The 25,033-nt window shown below is 36.0% G+C and overlaps 1 protein-coding gene across 1 annotated transcript in view; it reads right to left on the reverse strand.

The window, feature by feature from the left end:
• Window positions 1–1,511: 1,511 nt before the first annotated feature.
• LOC123712637 (probable chitinase 10) overlaps window positions 1,512–25,033 on the reverse strand; it is a 90,431-nt gene continuing 66,909 nt past the window's right edge. The window contains exons 6-19 of the mRNA XM_045665862.1: window positions 19,863–19,986; window positions 18,588–18,769; window positions 16,906–17,033; window positions 15,268–15,392; window positions 14,769–14,882; window positions 9,096–9,295; window positions 7,315–7,532; window positions 5,933–6,087; window positions 5,431–5,602; window positions 4,426–4,542; window positions 3,654–3,789; window positions 3,157–3,329; window positions 2,355–2,556; window positions 1,512–1,960 (exon numbers count right to left, since the gene is read on the reverse strand). Of these exons, the coding sequence (XP_045521818.1) occupies window positions 1,746–1,960; window positions 2,355–2,556; window positions 3,157–3,329; window positions 3,654–3,789; window positions 4,426–4,542; window positions 5,431–5,602; window positions 5,933–6,087; window positions 7,315–7,532; window positions 9,096–9,295; window positions 14,769–14,882; window positions 15,268–15,392; window positions 16,906–17,033; window positions 18,588–18,769; window positions 19,863–19,986 (2,261 nt within the window). The 3' untranslated portion in view covers window positions 1,512–1,745. The remainder of the gene's footprint in view (window positions 1,961–2,354; window positions 2,557–3,156; window positions 3,330–3,653; window positions 3,790–4,425; window positions 4,543–5,430; window positions 5,603–5,932; window positions 6,088–7,314; window positions 7,533–9,095; window positions 9,296–14,768; window positions 14,883–15,267; window positions 15,393–16,905; window positions 17,034–18,587; window positions 18,770–19,862; window positions 19,987–25,033) is intronic.

Genomic DNA, 25,033 nt, shown 5'->3' on the forward strand with positions numbered 1-25,033 from the left:
TAATTAGGTAAACGAGTATTACTAATATTGTACAAAATATTATCGCCGTAGAATGAAAACATCCTTGTGTGTCCAATAAAATGTGTTGCAAAAATTTTAAATAAATTACGTATTGGTTATACGAAGAAAGTCAAAAATTACAGAATATTAAAACAGTCGTAATAGTCCTTTACGACTTTGTTCCCCGGGGCAAGCGATATCGTAGATTTATATCCATAATTGATGACCAAAAGAAGCTAGGCGCGCAATTATCGGCCCTAGTGGATTTTTTATTTGCGCAATATATTCATAATCAACGAAGAAAATAATTAAGGAAATGTATACAGAAATCTACCACTAAGGGGGTGTAGTTCCGCTGGTTTTTATGATCAGCACCATCAATCTTAAAACGGATGACGTGGTAGTTTTGTCTTTGCAGCTTGGGATAGGATATTTGGAATAAAACAGAGGAAAATTTTAAATTTTTTATTTAAAATACGCTTACCTAAATACAATATTTACAAATCTTAGTTATTCGCCTACTTAGAATAATAATGTCGAGTCACTGTTATATTAGGTTAGGCAGTATTTTAGCTGATTCGAGTATTGAAATTCAACCCTAAAAGGAATTGTTTAGAAAACGTAAAATCTAACTTAAAGTAACGAGAAAATTTTATACACATATGCTTTAGTTTTATCGTTAAATCTCTAATTCTAAATAATTTACATATATACTTTAAAAGGAATATTTTTTCAACATATATTTTCGTGTAATAGGTTAATAAAACATAGAAAAACGTGTTAATCAAGTGGTCAACTGTGTTGGTGTTTATCAATAGGACAAATTAGTCAATATATTCAAATTAACTTTGACATCTCTATGTATAATTTCACGAATTATATAAAATAAAATTTTCTTACGTTATATATGTGGAAACACTATACATTACAATGTACTAACAGTAAACTTAATAGTCGAATTTGCCTAAGTTTACGATAGTATAAAAATAAGTACAAAACTCAAATAAAAATTTACATTATATCACACGAACTGTCATTAATAAATATTTAAGGTGGAAGAAAGGTGCATTTGTAGAAAGTGATGTAATCATTTTTTATGTATTAACTAGCTGACCTGGCAAACGTCGTTTTGCCATGTATATTATTTCCAGGAAACATTTTTTTTTGTTGAAAAGAAAAAGCTATCTGCTATAATAAAAATAGGGGTTGATTGTAGAGGGGTGACAATTGACGGTTGTATGTATTTTTGTATGTTGTAGTAAAAAAAATTAAAAACAAAAAATATTGTCTAAAGATAAAAAATAAATTTTTGGGGTAGTAGTAGCCGATTCTCAGACTTACTGAATATGTATAAAAAAATTCATATGCATCGGTCGATCCATTTCGGAGGAGTATGGGAACAAGCATTGTGTCACGAAAATTATATATATATGTATATAATTAATAATATATATATATATATATATATATATATATATATATATATATATATATATATATAGATATTTTGCATAACATCCGCCAGTACAGCGTAATAATACACTCAGATTTTTATAACAAAAGAAAAACCATCAGGTTTAAACCGCCCTAGTTAGGTTCCTATGACGTCTAAAACGAGTGTTAAAATACTTTGCCAAACCAAGCTTTGCACCAAATATTTTTCATTTGAATCAAGACATCTACTTTCTACAAATGACATTTAAATTCATGTTGTAAGTTCTACTTTCCTATTTCTACTAGTTTCCTTATCTCCTAGCAGCTGGCGCTTGTGTGTGGTGCTGGCAACCTTCGACATTTTCTGGCCAATCGCAGACGTTCTCGTTGGGATTGAACACAAGGTTAGAGGGGCATGGCATGTGGTGTTTCCTCTCTCCCTCGCACATGTAGTACATTGTACAATCTGCTTTGTCTGGGTGATATGAGATGTGGCCATCTTCTTCTTCGCAGGTCACTTCGTTGGCTGAGAATAAAGGTTAATGGAAATTGAGGCTTATAGCAGAGCAAGACTTGACTGTGTTAAGTCTAATTAAAAAGGAACTTAAACATAACATTATTTGAAGAATAGCTTCAGAAGTTTGTTAACAATATAAGTATAATTTTAAACTAAACCATACCTAATAAAATCTCATGATTACGAAAACTATTTTTTTTAATGAGTCAAACGAGGAGCCGCGCCAGTTCTCTTTGAAAGGGTAAAAAGCCGCCAACGGACACATGCAACGCCCCGGGCGGGATAGCGGGTGGGTTGCCGACCTTTCAGGCCCATGTCGTGTCGGTTTCAGAACGAGATTTATAATTGATTATAAATATGGCTATTCTGTCACCAAGTGACAATGCTCAAGTTAAAAACTTACGATTTTTAGTAGTGTACTGCCCGCTTCCCACTGAACTTTCATATGGTCCATCATACTCCAGTCTGACTTTGTATTCACCGAGTTCCTGTTTCATGGCTGTAATGAGAGGATACTTTCCGGTACCACATGACCCCCTGAAGTCGTCCATATCGATAGACCAGACCATGATTCCACCGAAGCCTTCTTCTTTAAGCCATGCCATCTAAAAACATCACGCATTATAGAATCGAACCATTTAAGTTCAAGTTTTGATATGTTCATCTCATTTATTAATCAGTACTTCATTGGGGCGCCACTGCATGATACATGTGACTTGGTCGATGCGTAATTAATATTTTCGTTAAACTGCGCCCTAGCAACTTATACGTAATACAAATTCAAATACATTAAAACTGATTAAGGGAGCGTTCAAGTTTTACGTCACGCAATTTTTAGAGATTCTTGACCCCCCCTCCATGAAACGGGCCGTATCGTTTCTACATCCAATATTAAAACGTTTCGTAACCAACCCCAGTAACTCTTTACACCTAAGACTTACCATTATGTGGTGTAAAGTACTGGAAAGTGGAAAATAATATAAACAATAACGCGTAATTCAATCCCCGCCCACCATCGTAACATTATACAAGAGGACCCCCCCCCCCGAAATTAATTAAGTAATACTTGAACGCTCTCTAACGTGAATAACAATTGTCTTTAAATTAAGGTAACTTTTCAAATATTTGACAATACATTTTGCTTAAAACTATAGAACATTTTGTTGTTTTAAATTCAATATCTGTTAATGAACAGTTTTTATTACCTTCGTCTTAAGTGATCTCTCGTCATCAAAACCCACCCACTGATCATCTCTGTAAGCGAATGGCACCATCTGTTCATTGTCCCAGACAAGAGTAGTATTATCCTCTCGAAGGAAGTCACAGATTTCGTAATAAGACATGAAGCCAGCTTCATTTGTGTATCTTCCGGTTTGACCTGTTTTACAATAAGCTTAGAAACTTCACGTAAATTTTTAAGTAACGTAGCAAAATAATTTTTTAAATTCATTCTCATTGCTTTGAGACGAGATTTTTAAACGGTTTAGTAACTGCAAATAGTGGTTCTCGGTTTGAAATACTTGGAAAACATGTTTAAAAGGTGAAAAACATTTTCTTGGTACAGTTTTCATGGTTTTTAGTCACAAAAATTGTAGTAATTCCAAATCTAATTTTCTAAAAAAGTCAAAAGTTTTTTTTTAAATCTTAGCTGCGGCTTGTTTATATACATGGCTAATATTATGGTAATTATTGGAAACCTTACCTCCACCAGACGCAGGCGCGCCGATATCGAATTGGGTGTCATTGATGAGAGTGAATGATCTTCCATACGTCGGCATACCAATCATAAGCTTCTCTTTTGGTGCACCTTGTCGGACCCACTCACGCGCAGAATAGTCCTATAATCAATCAATTATAGATTAAAATAGCCAAATATTATTTATAATGGCGTCAGAATGGTTCACGCTTAATCCTTGTAAGAAATAAGTTTAAACTAATGCATTTTGTTATCACATATTGAATGAAGGTGAAATGAATATAAAATTTATTTTTTTAGTTTTGCTCTACGACTCTTTCACCCGGTAGATAACATCTCTTATGTAGAAACATTTTGGTGAAGGAAAACATCGTGAGGAAATCGCCTTAGACCCAAAAAGTCGACGGCGTGTGTCAGGCACAGAAGGCCTACCTACAGAACCTACTTGCCTATTAGATTGACAAATTATTATGAAACCGATACAGAAATCTGAGACCCAGACCTATTTTATTTTATTTCAGATTTAAAATATTGTAAATATAATATCTTATTTGTTTAGTTATGTTAGAATGTCTTGGTTGGGTTTGTAATCCTTAATTTAAAGAGTTTTTAATTAAAAATCATAATGTAACTTTATAATTTCCGTAGCTTAGTATAAACGCACCTAACGTATCATGACCTGAGATTTCCGAAGAAACAAACACCCAGAAGTCTGATAAAAGACATTTGTCTACCCTATATCCTCGGACTTCATTTTTATGATATACCAAATAATTACCACAGTAAGTTTCTTCTGGTAGCTGGTAGCGCTCTCAAGAGGGAAGAGTGGACTATTGTGACCAACTTGTCGTTCCCACTGTCCATGGAAGTCATATGTCATAACGTTGATGAAATCCTGAAAATTTGGAATAGGATTATAGACATGATAGTTTTATTGTGAAATAAATGAAAAAAATGTATCTTTACTTCAGGCGGCAAACTGATAGGCTCATCTGATGTTAAGTGATATCGCCGCCCATGAACACTGACACTGCCAGAAGTACGCTCTTGTCTTGAATGATTATACTTGGCTTTTGTAGATGACACTTGCGAATTAAGTTTAGTTAGGTCTTTATACAAAAGTCCTGGGATTCATTGTCGCCGAAACAATAATTTGTTCGGCTTAGATTACTGAATCGATCCCATCTTAAATAAATGAAGCCCATTAGAGCTTTATATAGATAAGTAAACAATTTTCGTCAAATATACTTAAGGAACATTAAAAAGCTAACTTGGCAACATTCATGAAAATTGATTAGAAACGGAAGTTTTCGGGTTGCTTCTCAGAAGGTAATCCATTAATCATTTACTCAATTCGAAGAAATTATTGTAATGTACTGGCATCGAAATATTTACCGTGTAATAAAGTTGTAGGTAACATTTATTGTAATACAGCTAAGTAAGAAAAAATAATTCCATTCGACAGTTATGTAACCTAACATTAGTTAAGTTACATATATATTTTAGTTAATTAGAAGCGCAAACGAAATGTTAGCAATAATTTCACACTTATAAATTGTCACATAACATACTCGTCTCCGAGTATGTCCAAACTTGATTCTATAATTATTTTAAATTCGTCCCAATTTTGTATTTAATTTTTTTTTAAATTATTATTACTATGTAGGTTAAGAATTGTAAAAATTGTATATTTGTATGTGGGAAAAAATATATGTAACTGTTATAATATAGTACTTAATGACTCCCTAGTGTTAACAAAAATGAACGAAGATGAACAACTTACCAAGTATTTAGATATTTCCGGTACATCATAACCGGCTGCAATAGCTTCGAAAGAAGCTGGGACAGCTGCTGTTAGCAGAAGACGCGGTTGACCGGAAGATTTCGCTTCACCTTCGAATGCTAAACGTAGTTCTTTTAGGAGGGATACGAATGCTGCGCGGTCGTCGGCTCCTCTGCAATGAATAAATATAATATATATACAACCGTTGGCCCAGGAAATTAAAATAAAATATCTGGATAGGACCAACATTTGACAAGTTAACATATAATATTAAGTTAACTCACCTGATGTTAAGCGATACCGTTGCCTATTGACACATTGCCAGAGGGCTCGCAATTGCGTTGCCGATATATTTTATTTCAAAGTTAAGAAGTAAAGATTCACGTTTATTTATTGAGTCACCAGAAAATACTTTATTTCAATTTCTTTATATTGATAAATACAGTAAAAATTGCCCAAAACGTTAAAAAATAAATATTACGCTATTAAAATTTTTATATACCTTGGGTACTCCCAGTCGATATCAAGGCCGTTGAATTGGTAATCCCTAAGGAATTCAATAGCTTCATACACAAACTGGTTCATTCTGAATACGTTGGAGGTGAGTTCTTTGAAAGGTGTGGATCCGAACGCCCATCCTCCGATGGCTAGAAGGATCTGAAAATCGGGCAGACAATAAGCCACAAGCCCACCCAATGTTTAGTAAAATGCGGCCTATTCGAGGGCTGGCCATCCAGGAGAAATGTACCCATGTTAAACTGTCTATTTAATTTAACGCAATTCATAGATACCAAATCCCAGAGATTTTCTGACTCATCCTAGCATCGCAATACAACGAGGAGATGCTAAAATGCTGTATCCACTCTATAATACCGTTCACAGGTCGTTCTCGGTCAGATGAAATCTTCGTAAATAATTTGGATTCGAGCGGAACTGGATCGCTACCGATAGTATGCCTAAGTTGTTTTTCACTACATTTTTACCAGATCAAGAACAGACCATGAATCGTGAACGGCATTATAGTGTGGAGCTTTGAGAGTGCCACTAAGACCAAAATTCTTAAATTTAATTTACTGATTTTATGTATTTCTATCATTGTTTTAATGCACAGGTTAAGTTCAGGTTCGTATGGTATCCTAAATAGTCTTAAATATCATACAATAATTATTAACATTTCTTAGTATAAGTATTAGTTGTGTTACTATACTAGTATAGTTTAAATAATCCTAATCCTTGGGATTGATTTGCTCCAGTTCAAACCATTTGTATGACTCAAAACTTGGCGATTAAAAAGAGTGGCGGACGCCCTTGACATGCGAACTGGTAGTTAATGTCAATTTAACATCTTTTCTATTGATATGTTCATAAGTTGTCTTGTTTACCTATATTGATAAAATTATTTTGAGATACAAAATCGAAAAATTAAGGTTAGTTTTGTTACAGTTCTAGTATTTGTATTTGTATGGCCATTTGGGAGCCTTTTCCATATTTTTCATTATGTATCATTACATATATTAATTATTATTTAATTGCTAAAAAGTTACATAAAGGTGTAAAGGTATAACATATAACCAATTTGAATTGTGCAATGCGTGGTCAGTACATTTATATATTTAAATCATTTTTGCACGAAATTAGCAAAAGGATAACTTATGATGATGACTTGAAAAAACATAACTCTTAAAATTGTGTAACATTACCGATGAATGCCTGTTATTCCTATATTTATTTAAACTAAATATAAACAACTAGCGTAATCTATTTTTTAAATTTGAGAAGTTTGATACATATTTGTATTCAATTTAATAGATACAATAGAAATATGTTTCATTTAATAAATATAATTAAATATTAAAAGATTTTTGATGGACTAATTATGCTTACTTTCAAATTAGGATTTTTCTCTCTCAGTCCAACTACTTTGTCGTACATGTCAGCATCTTTTTCATCCCCTTCTGTCAGCTTATGATCTTTCAGAGTTGCGAAAGCATAGATAACGTGTGTACATAGAGTTGGGTCGACGTTCTCTGGCATAAAGCGTCCAGCGCTAGGTCGTTTTGATGACCATGAAGTGAGGTAACACAAAATTTGGGGGTCACGTTCTGAAAAAGGAAACATATTTAGAAATCACATTAAGAAAAGTTATATACTAAGATTGTTTATATTAAAGGGGGGCAAACGACGCTCATAAAGGGCAGTCATCGCAGCCCATGGACATCCATTTTTAGTGGGCGCATTGCCAGCTTTTGAGAGAGGAGTACTTACTCTAACTTTGAATAATAAAATAATGAAAAGCTGCCTACATATTAATATAATTAATTATATACACATTTGGTTCAATAGTATCCTATTGCAACTATATTTTTGACGCCTTTTCAAATTCGTTATAATAGATATCATAATCAATGGTAAAATAGGTTTATAAACGAAAAAAAGCTAATCAAAGATCACTATAAATCGAGGAAGATTTGAGATCACTCTCACAACTTTATGAAATTAGACTCATCAATCACGAAATTGGCATTTTCTTCTTCTTAATCTTTATTAAATTATTTTCGAAATAGAATAGACGTTAAGATTAATAAAAGGTTAACTCAGCAGTAACAGTTATTTGTTAATATTTGGTAAATATAATTGTAAATGTGTGTCGTAATGTAAAATATACAGAAAATTAACCAAAACACATCGTGTAATGTAAGCTCCAGTACTTAAACTCTTTGTTTCATAAACTTGACAAGCCTAAATCACAAAACATCAATTCTTAACGAACCAATCTGTGCTGGCCTATACGCCCTACAATTACCACGACAGCTGTAGACTTGGTTTTAAAACTGGAGCTCTTTAAATTCTGGTCGAGCATTCGAGTGTAAAAGCACTCGATGTTTGGAACTTTTAGCAACTATGTCGACAGACTTTGTTCGCCGAGAGTTTCTTGCCTGTTATGTACAAGTAAGTACTGAGAAGTGACCCTTGTGACACTCCGTACCACGGCATATCGCTCGTATTTTCAAGTATAATACGTAATATAAAACTTTTATAACACTGAACATTGTTGCTTCAGCTTGACTAATTTATATCGTGTTCCTTAACTTTATCACGTAAAAGGAAGTTTCTAATTGAATAATATGTTAATACTGTGTGGGGTCAAAGTAGTGTTTACTTTTCAATGTAAAATGATATCATCACTAGTTTCAATTTAGAAAGTTAATGATACATAAAGTGCAAATAATGATGTCCAATTGTGAGTGTAATTAGACAAATATTGCAAGTGAAAGTAAAAAAAATATTTGCACGATATAACTGTGTATGAAACTATATTCATTTTTTAATTCATGTAATGGGGATCACCTTTTTAGAAAGGATTTCAATATGGAAATCTACACCCACATATATTTTTACTAATAATGTAATATTAAACACTTATCTGTTTGCAATATTTACAACAACGCATATTTATTAGTAACTAGTAGTCACGGTCGGTTTCAATATAGCTAATTTGATTGTAGAACCTACGAGAGATTGTACTAGAATCTATTTTGATTCTGATAAAGTTTATTCCTTGAAAATAATAAAAAAAAACACCCTCAATTACGATGCAGATGTCACTTTTATCTGTCCTACAGGTTTATTTATATGTATATAGAAATACGGTAAGAATAACTTACTGTTTTTATCAAGGATCGCTGCATTGTTGTTCTTGATTCTGATAGCCTTAGTAGGCTTCTTCACCTTGCTAAGGACATCTGAGAGGCTAATCTTAATCGGTTCTGGTTTCTCTGTTTCTTCCTCGACGATACTGGCTGCTACAGTAGACCAGTCTACGTCTTTCGCGTCTTTACCACGGGAGATACCACGGAGTTCTTCCCTGAAAACCAATATGAATTCTATTAACAACCATGGTAATGCAGTATTATCACCATATCGGCAAATTGCCGATAGAAACGTTGGCCTTGCCTCCGATTTCTGTACCAGTTTCATGATCATTTGATTTTCTTACATGCTAGTAGATGATTAGCCTTATGTGCCCAACACAGTCAACTATCACACACCTTAGACCCAATGGTCTAAGGTGTGTTTGTTCTCCCACGATTTTTTGATAACGATGATTCCTTTTTTGTTTTTTTTTTAATGTAATAGCAGGCAAACGGGCAAGAGGCTCACCTGATGTGAAGCGATACCGCCGCCCATGGACACTCACATTGCCAGAAGGCTCGCAAGTGCGTTGCCGGCCTTTCAAGAATTGGTACGCTCTTTTCTTGAAGGACCCTGAGTCGAATTGGTTCGGAAATACTTCAGTGGGCAGCTGGTTCCACATAGTGGTGGTGCGCGGCAAAAACTGCCTTAGAAAACGCTCAGTTGTGGAACGACGGACGTCGAGGTGATACGGATGGTATTTTGTATTTTGCCTTGACGTCCGATAATGAAACTCAGCTGCGGGTATTAAACCGAACAACTCTTCTGAACACTCCCCATGGTAAATGCGGTAGAAGATGCAGAGAGACCCAACATCTCTACGCAACGCCAAGGGATCAAGCCGCACGGAAAGTGATTGGTCGTCGACGATTCGAACCGCTCTTCGTTGAATACGGTCAAGTGGAAGGAGCTGGTACTGGGGAGCTCCCGCCCAGAGGTGAGAACAGTATTCCATGTGGGGCCGAATTTGCGCTTTATAGAGTTGCAAGCGGTGGCCCGGAGTGAAGTACCGTCTCGCCTTGCTGAGCACACCAAGCTTTTTGGAGGCTAATTTAGCCTTCCCTTCCAAATGACCGCGAAACTGGACGTTATTCGATATGTCAACGCCCAATATTCCGATGTTAGCTGAGGCTTTAAGGAGAGTGCCTTCAAAGAGGGGAGTAGCGACAAAGGGAGTTTTTTTAGTGGAAAACGCGCATAATTGTGTCTTCTTGGGGTTAAATTGGACTAGATTTAGTCTACCCCAGTCCGAGACTCCACGTAAAAGAGTTTCGACTTCAGACACAAGTTTGTTCCGGCACTCATCAACAACAGCCCGTGAAATACCTGCCCGGCCCGTGTAAAAAGTATCCCCAGTGCTGTCGTCCGTATAGCAATGAAGGTTGCTAAGTTGCAACATATCATTAATATGCAGAATAAACAGGGTCGGGGATAGGACACAGCCTTGTGGGACACCAGCATTGACGGGTTTAAGGTCGGAGCATGCTCCGTCGATGACGACCTTAATGCTCCGATCAGCGAGAAAGCTGGAAATCCAGTTGCATAATTTCTCGGGGAGCCCATAGGCTGGAAGCTTCGAGAGCAGTGCTCTGTGCCACACCCGATCGAAGGCTTTCGCGATGTCCAAACTTACCGCCAGCGCCTCCCCCTTGGACTCAATTGCCTCTGCCCACCTATGTGTAAGGTATACAAGGAGGTCACCAGCTGAGCGACCACGACGAAAGCCGTACTGAGAATCGCTAATCAGCTGGCTGCCCTCTAGATACCTCAAGAGCTGGCCGTTAATAATGGTTTCCATTATTTTGGAGAACAAGGAGGTTATTGCGATTGGGCGATAGTTGGACGGATCAGAGCGATCGCATTTTTTAGGGATCGGGTGTATCAAAGCTGTCTTCCAGCACTTCGGAACAGTGTTGAGGGAGTACAGGTACCGGAAAAGGCGCTAGGACCGGAGCCAACTCAGGAGCACAAGTACGCAGCACAATTGGGGGATGCCATCAGGTCCGCTCGACTTATTTATTTATTTATTTATTTATTTATTTACACTTCGTTACACTACAAAATAAAAATAAAAATTAACATAATTAAATCAAAAGGAGGGCAACTGGCGGCCTTATCGCTTACGAGCGATCTCTTCCAGGCAACCACTGTGAGTAAAGAAAAAAATAAATGTATTAAATAAGATAGGCAAGTAGTGCAAAATACATGTAATACACAGTTATTAAACAAAACTAAACAGGAATAAAATATTAAAGATACATTAAAGAGTAAAAAGACACATAAATCACGATAACGACTTATGGATGTCCAGGGAAAATAAATGTTTACGGATAGCACGTTGCCGGAATGTAACTTCAGGCATCGTAGTATCACACCGCAATAATGTCGGTGGTTCCTTCCCCTGATCATCCAAAGTTGAGTTCGACGCAAAGAGACAGCCTAGAAGATCGGCCTTCTCTTTTGCAGTATGGGCCAGTGAGTCATCCTCCCTATGTAGTGGTGTAATAGAGGGCTGACAGAAATTCCCTTGGACAGCTTTGGCAAGAGACCAGAAGGCTCGAGTTCCCGAAGGATGGTGGGCCAATCTCTCACCAAACCTGGCAATATGCTCTGACTTTGCCTTAGCGATTTCCCGTTTGAAGGACCTAGAGGCTGAATTGTATGCTTTTTTACGTTCGCCGATAGCCGCATCACAGGATGTCGCCGCTTCTGCCCAGGCTTTAAAGCATTCACGCTTACGGCGTAAAGCCTCTTTGCACGAACGCCTGGGACTTGCCACCGACCGGCACCGCAGAGAATGGAATAAAAAGTTCCATGCCCTGCAGGACCAGCGACCAGCGAGTCAGCGACGGCATCCGGAGTACTCAACGAAAAGCAAATGGGCCTCCAAGGGTAGGACGCAAAAAAAGACCGCATCCCGTCCTAATCTGCTGACTTATAGTGCCACACACGGCGACAGCCCGCAAAGCTAGGCCGTAAAGGCACAATGCTCCGTACCACACAATGATCTGATGAACCCAATGGCGGGTCAACAGAGACTTGGTCGGTCTCCGGATGTGAAGTCAGCAGAAGGTCCAACAAAGAAGGTTTATGATCATCCACATCTGGTATTCGCGTAATCGCAGAGACCATTTGCGTCAAGTCGTAGGCTAAAGCAAAGTCGTGAAAGGATCTTCCCGCGTGATCGGTGGTTTCAGAGCCGAGCCAATCGGCATGGTGGGCGTTAAAATCGCCAAGTATCACGATTTCAGCGGTAGGAATCCTTTCGAGCAGGGAATCTGTAGCCATTTGGATGTGCTCAATGAGTCGGTCAGTTTCGGTATTTCCGCTATGGGACCTATACAGGAACGCGTAGAATCGCGGATGGTTATCGCAGTCTACGCGCAGCCAGAGGTTAGATAGGTCCCTTCCTTCAAGCGTCCCGAGGCGACGAGAACAGATATCCTCTCTGACGTACACGCAAACTCCAGCCCGCGGCACAAATGAATGTTCCAATTTGTACCCCGGGTAGGAGAGGTAAGAAGTATCAGCCGGGGAGGAAATCTGAGTCTCGGTAAGAAAGAGCAAGGCCGGCTTCGCAGTCTCTAAATGATAGTGGACAGCGTGGATGTTGGAGTTGAGCCCCCTAATATTTGTGAAGTCCACGGCGAGTGTGGATGGGGGTGCCTTTGTTGGATTGCTCCGTTTGCCCCGAGACCGATAATTATTTTTTTTAAAGAACGCAGAATTGCCCCCCCCCCCCAGAATACGAAGGGCAGCCTGTGCGTCCACCACCGGGTGCTGAGTGTCCCGGTGGTGGACGCCCAGAGGGGGATTCCCCACCGCAAGCGCGTGTGGTACCCCCCTGGGGTAGATTCTGATTATTCTGCACCTTCATATTTCTTGTAGGGGGGGGGGGGTGGGCTCCGGGAATCTTTCTCACCGCACGAAACGCGAGTACAAGAAGGCGAACCTTTTGTATCACTTTACGCCGGTTTTCTGAAAGACAGACGTTTGGCTGGAGGCAACAGCATGGCACTCCCAATAGGAAGGGATTGACTGATTGCGCTGGTGAAATAACCTCTGTCACAGGTTATTTCACCAGTGGGCGATGGGGTCGTCACGTCCCGACGCCTAAAATTTATCAAATGTTTAAGTGTTAAATGCGCTAGTAGTGTTCGGCTGGGGTTCGAATCTATGACATAAGAGATAGGTAGATAGTCTTACGCTAGGTAAACTATGTATTTATCTGTAATTCCAAGTATTTATTTTTAATGAATATCACACAATACTAAATAAAAAAATATTATTAATGGCCCCTACACTTAGGTATCAAATAATTATATGAAACACTGTGCCAGTTCTATTCCTACATATTGATTGAAGAATACAAACTTTAATTAAAAAACTATCCATTTCAGATTTCTTTATATTGTAGCCAGTTGAAAACTTTTAGAGGTAATAAATCGTGGAAAACTGCTGAGATCAGCAGTTAATAGAACGAGCACACTTTAAATTTCTAAAACGTACCAACTTTTCTCTTGTTAAAGTTCGTGGATTGAATAACATTTGGAGAATCGTTTATTACTTCCGCATTTCAGTTATTCTCGACTTAGCAATTACGGGTTGGAAAATAATTAATGAATTATTTGAAACAATAATTAAAATATATTGTGTATAAACATTAAAACAATTCCTTAAAAAAATTTGTATTTAAATAAATATGGAATTTCTTCTATACACGGTACTATGTAGATATAACATATAGCAGTGTTGGATAAGTAGCTTGAGCGTGCGATTCTCATTCCCGAGTACATAGTTTTGATCTCGGCATTACACACATATACAATACATTTTTAAGTGTGCATTAAGCTCTCGCTAGAAGAGTGAAGATAAACATCGTGAGGAAACGATAATAAGGCATCCAATGCCTTGCTTACAGAAAAAACAAATGATCCTGATACACATACGGAAGTGCTCATGCGCCATTATTATTGTAAAGAAATTGTATTATTATAAAGAATTTTTGTACAGTGTGAAACTAAACAACGAACTTATTCAAAATCCTGGGTGTATATTTATTCAATATTGGTATAAAAACATCTTAACGAAATATTAAATCGGATTTTCTTTTCTATTCGATGGATAGTTTGTCATAAAATATATATTATATTGTAACAGTCGAATACTCAAATGTTTTCTATTGAAAACGAATCACACGGTGCGGTGATCCTTCGAGAGATATCAGATAAATGTATATTTACGGAACATTAACTTTTCTTCGCACCATTTCATACAAAAACGAATTGTTATCATTTTATGCATTATTATTATGGCTAAACGTTGGTTTATGTATTTATCGAACTACCAAAATTTGCCAGACACAGAAGGCTGATCAACTATCTATAAAATAAATTCAATCGTCAGAAACAGATGGTTATGATTTAAGATGAGGTTATGAGGTTGGTACAAAATTATAATTACACGATTTTTTTTATATATTGTAATCTTTTATTCATACTTTCATTAAAAATAACAAAATGTATGTATGCATTTCTAAATAGAGTTAACAATTTATAAGCCAGGTGTCCAGGCTTTTAAATTTTTAGTAAGCGCTGTGACTAACTCAGAGAAGGACTAACTAACTCGGTAAGTGCATTACATACCTCATTGCTCCTATGAGAGGGTACTTGACATTACCACCGCAGACAGTTCCACTAAAGTCATCCATGTCAACAGTCCACACCATCGCTCCACCAAATCCATTGTCCTTGATCCATCTAGAACATAATTATTTTATTAGAGCTCTGTGATGACGAAGGTCGTTAGGGAATTTTATTTTTCTTTGAAGATAGTTTATACTAACACCATATGGAATTGTACATACATATAGTGGCGTGTAGCCGTGCATGAGATTTCTGTCTATGTGCGCATTTAACATTCCTCGAACGGTGAAGGAAAACATCGTGAGGAAACCAGCTTGCCTAGACCCAAATAGTCAACGGCATGTGTCAGGCACAGGAGGCTGATCACTTACTTGCCTATTAGATTGAACATGAACAGATACATAAATCTGATGATCAGACCTATAAAGATTGTAGCGCCACTCCTTTTTGATATTATTATATAAATGATAATATAATATTCAAATTAAAAAAAACTTACCTCATTTTATTTCTGATAGATTTTTCGTCGTCAAATCCAATCCATTGGTCACCGTGTACGGCATATGGCACTTTCATCTCGTCATCCCAAACGTATGCTCCACCGTTTTGTAGTATTTCACAAATCTATAAAGTTACTTTAAATAAATCAAAGTACACATATATAAGATGAAGCGCGTTGTTTAATTTATACACAGAATTATAAAAACAAATACCTATTCGTTTAGAGGAACCCAGAATGTTTTTGGCCCAGTTAGGTGTTGTTATTACCTGTTTTCTTATGAAGATTTAATTTATCAAAGAGGCATTAACCTAAATAATATTAGTTATATTTAGGCAGGTACTAGCTAGGCATCTTAAAAATATAGGCTTCGTGATTATTTACTGTCACATAATGTTAGAAATGGAAAAGGACGAAGTGTATCTTAATGTTTAAAAAAGCCACTCAATACAACTTTCGAGACAAAAATGGAGTCTCGGGAGGAAAATCGCAAATTCTCGCTCGTTTATAATCGTGTAAATTGCGAATTAGAAAAGAGTGCTTCTTTATCAAACCGTTAACCTTGGAGGAAACTGTGTTGGCAGGCGAAACAGCCGTTTTGTCTCAAAGAATGATAAATACGCGTTTACACTGAGACGTCACGATTTGTCGTATCGGATCTTAATTTATATTATTACCTAGAAAATATTCATAATTCAGAGAATGCTCGGAATATCGCAAAATATTCTGATCGAGCCAATTGACCGTTGATTTTTATTGTTGCTTTCATTAGTCATTGAGATTTCTCCTAATACTTTTAAGATTCATAATTAAATTTGATTTGTTTTGTTATTATTTAATTGTTTTATAGTTTGGAATTTTCATTACTTAACGAATACTGTTACGACCAATCAGAGAATAGTACATCAAGTGGAGGCACCCATCTTGACTTTTGATAGTGTCTCAACATCAGTACTGATGGAGGAGTCAGTAATCATTGTGGTCATTAGGGTTTGGATATAGTTGGGTTTCGTAAATTGTGATTAAAAGCGAGACGAACCAACTGCTCGGTATAATTTAAGCTAAAGTGTCATTTGTAATGTTAAAAGGAATCAATAATGATGTCAATATCGATGGAATGACGATATTTCTCCGGCACATATATATATATATATACATAACGTTTTGCGTGTAAAAAAGAAATCTCACCCGTTACTCGGTTTAGGAGCTACAATTCTAGCATACACAGATGCAGATAAGTCATATTAATAAATCGTTTTTACATCAAGCCTTAAAAATAAACTCTCGGGTTGGATCCAGTCTTTGTCATATTTCAAGAAGACAATATATGTTTTAAAATACTTAGCAGTAAAGTTACATATACTTTAATTTCGAACAAAATATGTTTTATTTAGCATTATGAACACCTGCGTATACTGGTCCCACTGGGTTGCTCTGATGATAGAGCACGAACGTTGTTTGCTCAAAATAATATTTTTTTTATTATTTGCTGATTAAATGGATTATTGATTGTTTACCTTTGACAGTTTTTTATTGTTTTTTGAAGACAGAAGTTTTTAATTTTACACATCCTGTCGAATCGACGTAATGCAAACGGTATAGAGCAAGATTCAAGCAATAATTTTTAATTAAAATCACCTCATAGTATGCGAGGAAGCCTCCTTCCTTTGTGTATTCGCCAGCCTTGCCTCCCCCACTCGCCGGAGAATTCACTTTGAAGTTGTTGACATTTGACAAAGTGAAAGTGCGCCCGTATGTTGGCATACCTGGAAGATGAGAAGACGTTTTACTTTATATTTACATGGTACTGTTTTAAGATCCAACTTTCCAATATTACATATACATTACTCACAAGTTTCATTACTATATACAGTTATTGTAATTTACTTTGTATTATAAAGGGCGTCTGTTATAAATGCCACTTAAGGCTAACTGCCAAAACTTCTACACAAGCGCACTTATACATTAAAGCTTTTAGGATTATTTTGGGTCTGGCTTCAGTGACCTAGCATTGCCCGCTCATATTGGTTTCTTAGCGTCAGTTGGAAAATATCGGCATTACTTTTATGCACTTATCGAGGCAGTAGGAACAGTATCCTCAGTACTTGTGACTGTACTTAGTCACAAATAGACAGACAGTACAGGCGTACTTTTCGTGTAGAGTATATATTTTTTAAAATAGTTGTAGTTGAAGGTACTATAATTAGTTTTTAAGTTGCATTGTTCAAAAGTGATCTTTGTCATCTAAAGTGAATAAAATGCTTTGTACTATATACTCTATATATCTACTATATACTCCATAATCTTCATGATTGTTATGGATCTTATCAGACAAAAACCTAAAGAGTAAACGGATGGCGAGACAGTTTACAATACTTAATTATTCTATACACATAATTAATAGTCAATGTATATTGTTAATAGATGCTTGCTAGAGTTTGGCTAACATTTTGGTATGCAGTTATGACTCGTCCTTCAAAGGCTCGGCGTAGGCTTTTCGACAAAGGCTTTGCATGACCTACACACCAAACTAAGATCCTTAAGGATCACATTCTGATATAATTGAATTACTGGGTGTAATTATTTATTTTCAATTAAGTTGTGTAGACGTGGACCTGTACAAAACGCGTATGGGTGATTTTATGTAATACATACTGGTATATTGGACATTCGACAAAGACCACGATTGTTAAATTGTATATTTAACCTGTACGTGTCATGTACAAGATTATTGAATTATTACTTTGCTTTGGTTAATGAGGAAACATATAGTTACAAGACATATAATTCGAAAAGATCCGATTAGTTTTCGAACTTTGTAATTCCTTCTCTCGTAAAATACAAGTATTAAGTTTATAGAAAATAAATCTAGTTAATGAACATAATAAATATGAAAAAAAAAAATTCAGGATATGAGGTTCAGTTTAAGCGACTTTTTAAATATTTTTTTATCAAAGTTCCTAGTCATAGTAAGTATACCAGTACATGTAAAGATATAATTTTTTTTTAAATAAGATTCTTTAGATTATAATCTATTATGTGTTAACTGATGTTCATTTATATTTGTTAATCTGTTAAAAAGCCGCTAGTTTTGGCTTGTCGTTTAAATTTTAATTAAAAAAAAAATCATTAGATTATAAAAGAAAAAGAACAAAAGTGATTGTTTTCAAATAAAATAGGAACGGTTGTTTCTTAAAATACATATTTCAGCACCACATTTGAGTTTAATTCATCATATGTATCTAAATGTTAAAATTCTCTATTTATATATCTTATTCCTCTAAAAACAACTTCTGTTTCTTACTAAATAGAAAACTAACCGATAATTAATTTTTCCTTAGGCGCTCCCAATTTGACCCATAGATGAGACGCGTGGTCCACAGAGAGCTGCTTCCTCCACTCAGAGTCTGATGATGGAGAATATAGTGGTGCGTTATGACCAGTCTCCTTCTCCCACTTGCCGTGGAAATCGTAAGCCATGACGTTGATGAAGTCCAGATAGCTAAAATTGGTTTCATTAATAATTATAACTATTTAAAATAAATATCCTTGCTACTGTTACTTCTTTGTTACTGAAATTATTAATTCATGATCAAATTCAAAATTTTCTTTTAATAAAATAAAGCGGTATAAACGTAGCAAAATATACAAAATTCGGAATAAAAAAAGATAAAATAAAAAAATCTTCTTGAACCAATGAAATCTGTTCGAAATTGTCGTTAGAATAGGAGAATCATTCTTGAAAGTATTATACAAAAAAAGTGAATTGTATGAATGAAGATATGATTGTCTACATAAACAATGATAGAAATACAATGTGTGTGAGAAATTTTAACGATTGAATGCTTAAATGATTTCACAATTATAATTATTATTATAGATAACAAAAAAAATCCCAAAAATTTGTGAAATGCATTTTATACTTGCCAGAAACAAATGAAAAAAACTATGAGCACGAGCTCCCGTACTAGGATCTAACTATTCTCTTCCTTATGACATGTTAACGGTACTTAACAATAATTTACTGATATATCTTGTTATCTAAATAAGCTTATATTTTCGCTATGATTAAATTATTACTATTTCTACGTTGAAGAATATGAAAAAGACTCTATCCGACTGCAACGGTCGTAATGACTCTGTAACTCCCAATAGAAAAATGATTTCACAATGTGAGCATTACTGAAGGCGAAAACCAAAAACTTGAACAAATTGAGAAGAAGTATTCTCAAAAATGCATTTAATATTTAAAACCCAAAATTGCCTTTTGAGAATTGGCCATAACATACATCGAGTTATGTAAATAATCTTACGCTTTCAAAAAATCGTATTTAAAAATACGAATCTGACTGTAGCCATTATCAATGATCGTAATGTAACTTCCAATACGGATCCCGACATTTTTGGATGTACCATTCTTCCATCAAGAGCGCTGACTCCGAAACTATCCAACCGCGCGGTACAAAAATTGAACATTGAATAGTAATTGGGAGTTACAGGGCACCGATGCCGATTCAAACAATTCACTCTCTCTCTTCTAGTGAAGAATTCCTATTGACGCCCACTTCTTGAAAAAATCATTAGCGTCATCTTACCTAGCAACAGCAGGGACATCATATCCACTCTTAATGTTGTCGGGGCCAACTGGTACAGCAGCTGTAAGCAGCAGTCGTGGCTTCTTCACCTCCTGAGCTTCAGCTTCGAAAGCTTCTCTAAGCTCTGAAATAACAGATAATTTATTAATAGGTTTCAGTGGTACATGACGTATAAACTGGGGCGGGTTTGATTCCCAGTTACATAATCATTTGGGTTAGTACTGACTACTTTCCGTCAAAACATAACTATGAAACATACTCATTTTTATTTTTGATCGTAGTTAAGGACGTCAATAAAACCCAAATATATTTTAAGAGATCTCAAACTATTTTTCTGGATGAAGTTTGACATAGGTATTTAATAGTGACAGCCACAGTTTACGGTGTAAACGCTACACAAGAACTGTATTTATGTACAAAGTGGTTCTCGATTATGGTAAATACAGTGATGTACAATACACATTATTTAGAGATATGAGACACGAGCGAGGCACAACTAGGTATTGTGTTTGCTGCTATTCCCACACGTGTGGAGCTTAGTGTGCGGCCATAAGTCTTGGTACCAAGGCGAGTTATTCAAAAGTTGCGAGGTAGCTTAAATACCAAACCTATTATCACCCATCATCCTTCAGACCCAGAGAGAACCGTGGGATTGTGAAACAAAAAAATAGTGTCATTTTATTGTGATTGGTCAACTCACAACAATGACAATCTCTACTCCCATCATGAAGCTTTTTATAAATTCGACGAAAATATAAATGATCCTAATCCTTGAGATTAGTTTGCTCCAGTTCAAACAATTTGTATGACTCAAAACCTAGCGATTAATATTTTTTTTATATAATAGGGAGGCAAACGAGCCTGCGGAACGCCCAAGGGCAATCATCGCAGCCCATAGACACCCATTTAGTGGGTGCGTTGCCGGCCTTTGAGGGTGGAGTACGCTCGAATTTTGAAGAGTTGGAGGTCGTATCTCTCAGGGAAGATCCCCACCGGGAGTCGATTCCACAGTTCGCTAGTTAGCAAAAGAAAATGCCTTCTTAAACGGACTGTGGAAGATTTCCAGCCATCAAGATGGAGAAAAGACAGAATAAACTTGCGAACTGGCAGTAAATGTAAATTTAACATTCTTTCTGTTGACGTTCATAAGTGTACTTGTTAACTTATATGAATAAAGTTATTTTGAGTTTGAGTTTAAATTCCAGAAAATCGTTGGACCAATCACAACTAAACGAACCACGCCGTAGTTTCATGCGTGTATTGTCCTTAGAATAAAAGCGAATTTGCTCAAATTGTAAATATGTTTTCAATAGAATATCTAAAACGCAACAGAACAATTAATGTTAATAATGAAATTTAAATTGAGATTAAAACGAAATAACAATTAAAGATTAAGCTAATAAATTATTTAAGTTGGCAGGTAGGTAGTACCGGTGACCGTAGAGCTGGTGCTTATCTCGCTCAACTTTAATACTATTACTATATTCATTAGGAATATTGTTAATATACAATATCCTCGTGTTGAAATTACGCTGGTTTATTTGCTCAATGCTGAAAGGATTAGTGAGAGGATCATCCAAATAAGTGAGCGGCGATAAATTCCGTTCGTTGTTAAAGCTGTTTTGTGATATTATACTTATAGATATGAAATTCACGACATATTTTGTCTATAATGTAAGAAATAGTTAATACTACTGGTATCATTTCAAAACTCAAGGAGCAACGTCACAAGAGATAAAATAGGCGAGTGGACAAGGAATGGACTCCTAGGCCGAAGGCTTATCTTAAAGTTGGAAGTAGCTCTAAATATGGCCGGATGATATATGAAGGGTACCTGGTCTGGATAAGAGTGGCGAGGGACAGATTAGATCAGAGTGCAAGAAACTGGAGGAGCCCTGTGTGCCGCGGTACCCGTGGCAATTACTTTTGATGGGGCCCTATCAGTAAAAATCGTCACGTTGTACTCAGTTTAATTTTGATAAACTTCGAGATTTTCAGTGTACTGAATTACACGTTGTATATGTCACAATAATAGCTCCTTAGGCGAGAGGGAATGGTTTGTAGTCCCCACGTTAGCAATGCGTATTGCATCCATCCATAGAACATAATATGTCAATGCATTCATCATCTATTCGCTAGCTTTTCGGTGAAGGAAACATGAGGAAACCTGCCTACATTTACTATTAAATAAAAATAACATTTTTTGTTAGTTCGTAGCCTCTAGGGTGGGGGGCCCCGTGGCATTTTGCCAGCCCTGCCCCTCTATTCCTACTCCACTGGACAGGTCAGTCAATTAAACCGTTATAAATAGCGTGGAAAAACTTCAGGTCGTATTGTTTACGTCCACATTCCAGGGATTCAATACCAAAGTACTTGCAGGAACGTATATAACTATAGTGTCGCAAATCCTAAAAACTTAAAACTTTCTTTGAATGTTCTCTATTGCTTCAATGTATTTCTTATAGATTGGGGTGTGTGCTTAACAGTGTATGCATATTCTAGTGTCCTCCTAACAAAAGCAAATTACAGCCATTTCATATTAAAACAAATCATTCACGATAGCCATGAATATTAATTTGTTGTAAATATAATAAAAATCTTCTAAAACAATAAAACATAAAGATGTGCAAAGTGATAATGTGGCCACGAAGTCGTGCAAAACAAAACAGTCTTCATCTCGCAAATGTCAGGGTCGATGTGATTTTGTATTGTTGCATATTTATTATAATCGTCAAATGTTAGTCATATTTGTGTTGCTTTTTATTTCGCAGATTAGTATGAGATATTATTCCGTTACAATAAAAATTAATCAATGCGCTGCAACCTTTTTAGGTCTTGGCCTCAGATTTCTGTATCTGTCATGATCATATGTTACACTAATAGGCTAGTAGGTGATCAGCCTTCTGTGCCTGACGCACGCCGTCGACTTTTTGGGTCTAAGCCAAGCCGGTTTCCTCACGATGTTTTCCTTCACTATTCGAGCTTATGATAATGCGCACATTGAAAGAATATCCACTGGTGTACAGCTGGGGATCGAACCTACGACCTCAGGGATGAGAGTCGCACGCTGAAGCCACTAGGCCAACATTGTTCTTACACTGCTCTTCGTTACACTTACGAAGAGGAAATTAAAATTTTAAATTGAAATATTTACATTCTATTAATGATTATTTGAGTGAAACATAATAATTAGTACTTTGATAACGTTATAACATATTTAATTAAATAAAAAAATGTGACGGAAATTTCTTTCCAACGCCGATAAAGACGTTTCACTTCAACAAATAATAAATAAATTGGTGGCGCTACAACCTTCTTAGGTGGTCTTCTGTGCCTCGGGTTTGTGAATCTGTTTCATGATCATATGTTACGATGATTTTTTATCGCAATGACAGATAATCGTGGTCCCATTTACTGTTAGAACTTAAGCGATTGATACGAATTGTTTGTGAAGACGTCAGCTTTGATCATAGAGAATAATTAAGCTTTTCGTATGTGCTGACTGTTTTAATGAGCCTCTACATTGTTGGACAACTGTGGCAAAGGATTTTTATGCTTCTTTATCGTTCATCGGAGGGCTGCTTTATAGTAGATAGAAAACAAATACACATTGCATATAACAAGTTAGACGATTACAGTCAAGATAAAAATGCTTGGAAACATGCTGGTCCTTCATAGGACAATCAAACTAGACAAAATCAACTGGTTGTTAATCTAGCCATATAGGTTAGGTTAACTTTGACGTAACTCACGTATTGTTTATGTATGTTAATTATTTAGTTTTTGCATTATTTGTAAATATTTGACCATGAATCTACATAATAATTTAGTTATCTGCTGCATTGTTTTTTATAACACCATGCGCCTGTTTTTGTCATAGATGTGCGCATTTAACATATATGGTCTTTACATATAATTTTCCAATCAATGTATACAAAATATTGTATAAACCATTTTGAACCATGAATCAGGTGAACATATAGAGTTAATACTATATAAGTAAGAGTGACATAGTATCCATATATTGCCATATAACCTTATATTGTTAAAAAAATATAATTGCAAATGTAAGTTACAGAGAATCATACAAATAAATTAATTTCAAGAAGTTAAAGTTCATACAATTTATATATTATTTAATTATTTTATATATTTAATTAATAAAAAGCCATTTCTAGAATAAGCAGCCTCAACAACTTGCAAGTGCAAAGCTTTAGACTCGTGTAGTCGAGCCCCAAATACTAGTTTCGAGAACTAAGTTCCGAACAAGGTATTAACTTAACTAGCTGTCTCATGATTAATTCTTTGTTAAACAAGGTTGTGTGAGGGAATGAGCGACTAGTTTTGGCCTCGGTGTCGCTTACTACTTTTAATACTTGATGATTAGCCCGTTTACACTGAACTAAATTTGCTTTTATGTAATAGGAGGCTCATCTGATGTTAAGTGAGACCGTCGTCCATGGACACATTGCCAGAAGGCTCGCAAGTGCGTTGCCGGCCTTTTAAGAGCTGGTTTCATATAGTGGTGGTGCGTGGATAAATCTGCCTTGAGAAACCACAACTGATTTGATTGGTTTAAGAAAATGACGAGACGTCGGTTTTTTACCAGTGATCTGTCTCGCGCTGCTCTTCTCCATTTGTAGCCAAAAGTTGATTTAATATCGCCGTCTCATCTCGTGGGTTCTCGTCAACTACTGCGTGCACAATACTTCTTTTTTTCAGTAGTTGTTAGAGAATAATAATGATGTTAATTGATTAAACCAATTACTGTAATTTTAAGATGACGCTGGTTCATTCCTGACTGAGAACCTGACACATTTCTGACAAGACTCTTACAGAAGTGTTAATTATTTTAAAAACATACATCAAAAGAAACTAATTGAACAATTTGAATAAAATTTTGATATAATTAGCTGGCAACAATGTATGTGTGTGTGGGAATGTATGTATATTATTTCACTTGAACATGATCACGAACATGTTCGTGGGAAATAAAAATAAAATATCTTGTGTATCTGCTCATTATCTGTTATATTTTTACGCCTTTTGTTATGTCAAAAGAGAATTGAAAAGTTAAAAGTATACAAGCCTTTTTTATCATATCTTGATAATTCCGGAGATTATAACCAGCGACTATGTCCAAGGCGGTAAGTAAATAATCCCCAGTTTTA

This window comes from Pieris brassicae, chromosome 7 (genome assembly GCF_905147105.1).
Source record: "Pieris brassicae chromosome 7, ilPieBrab1.1, whole genome shotgun sequence".
Taxonomy (NCBI): Eukaryota; Metazoa; Arthropoda; class Insecta; order Lepidoptera; family Pieridae; genus Pieris; species Pieris brassicae.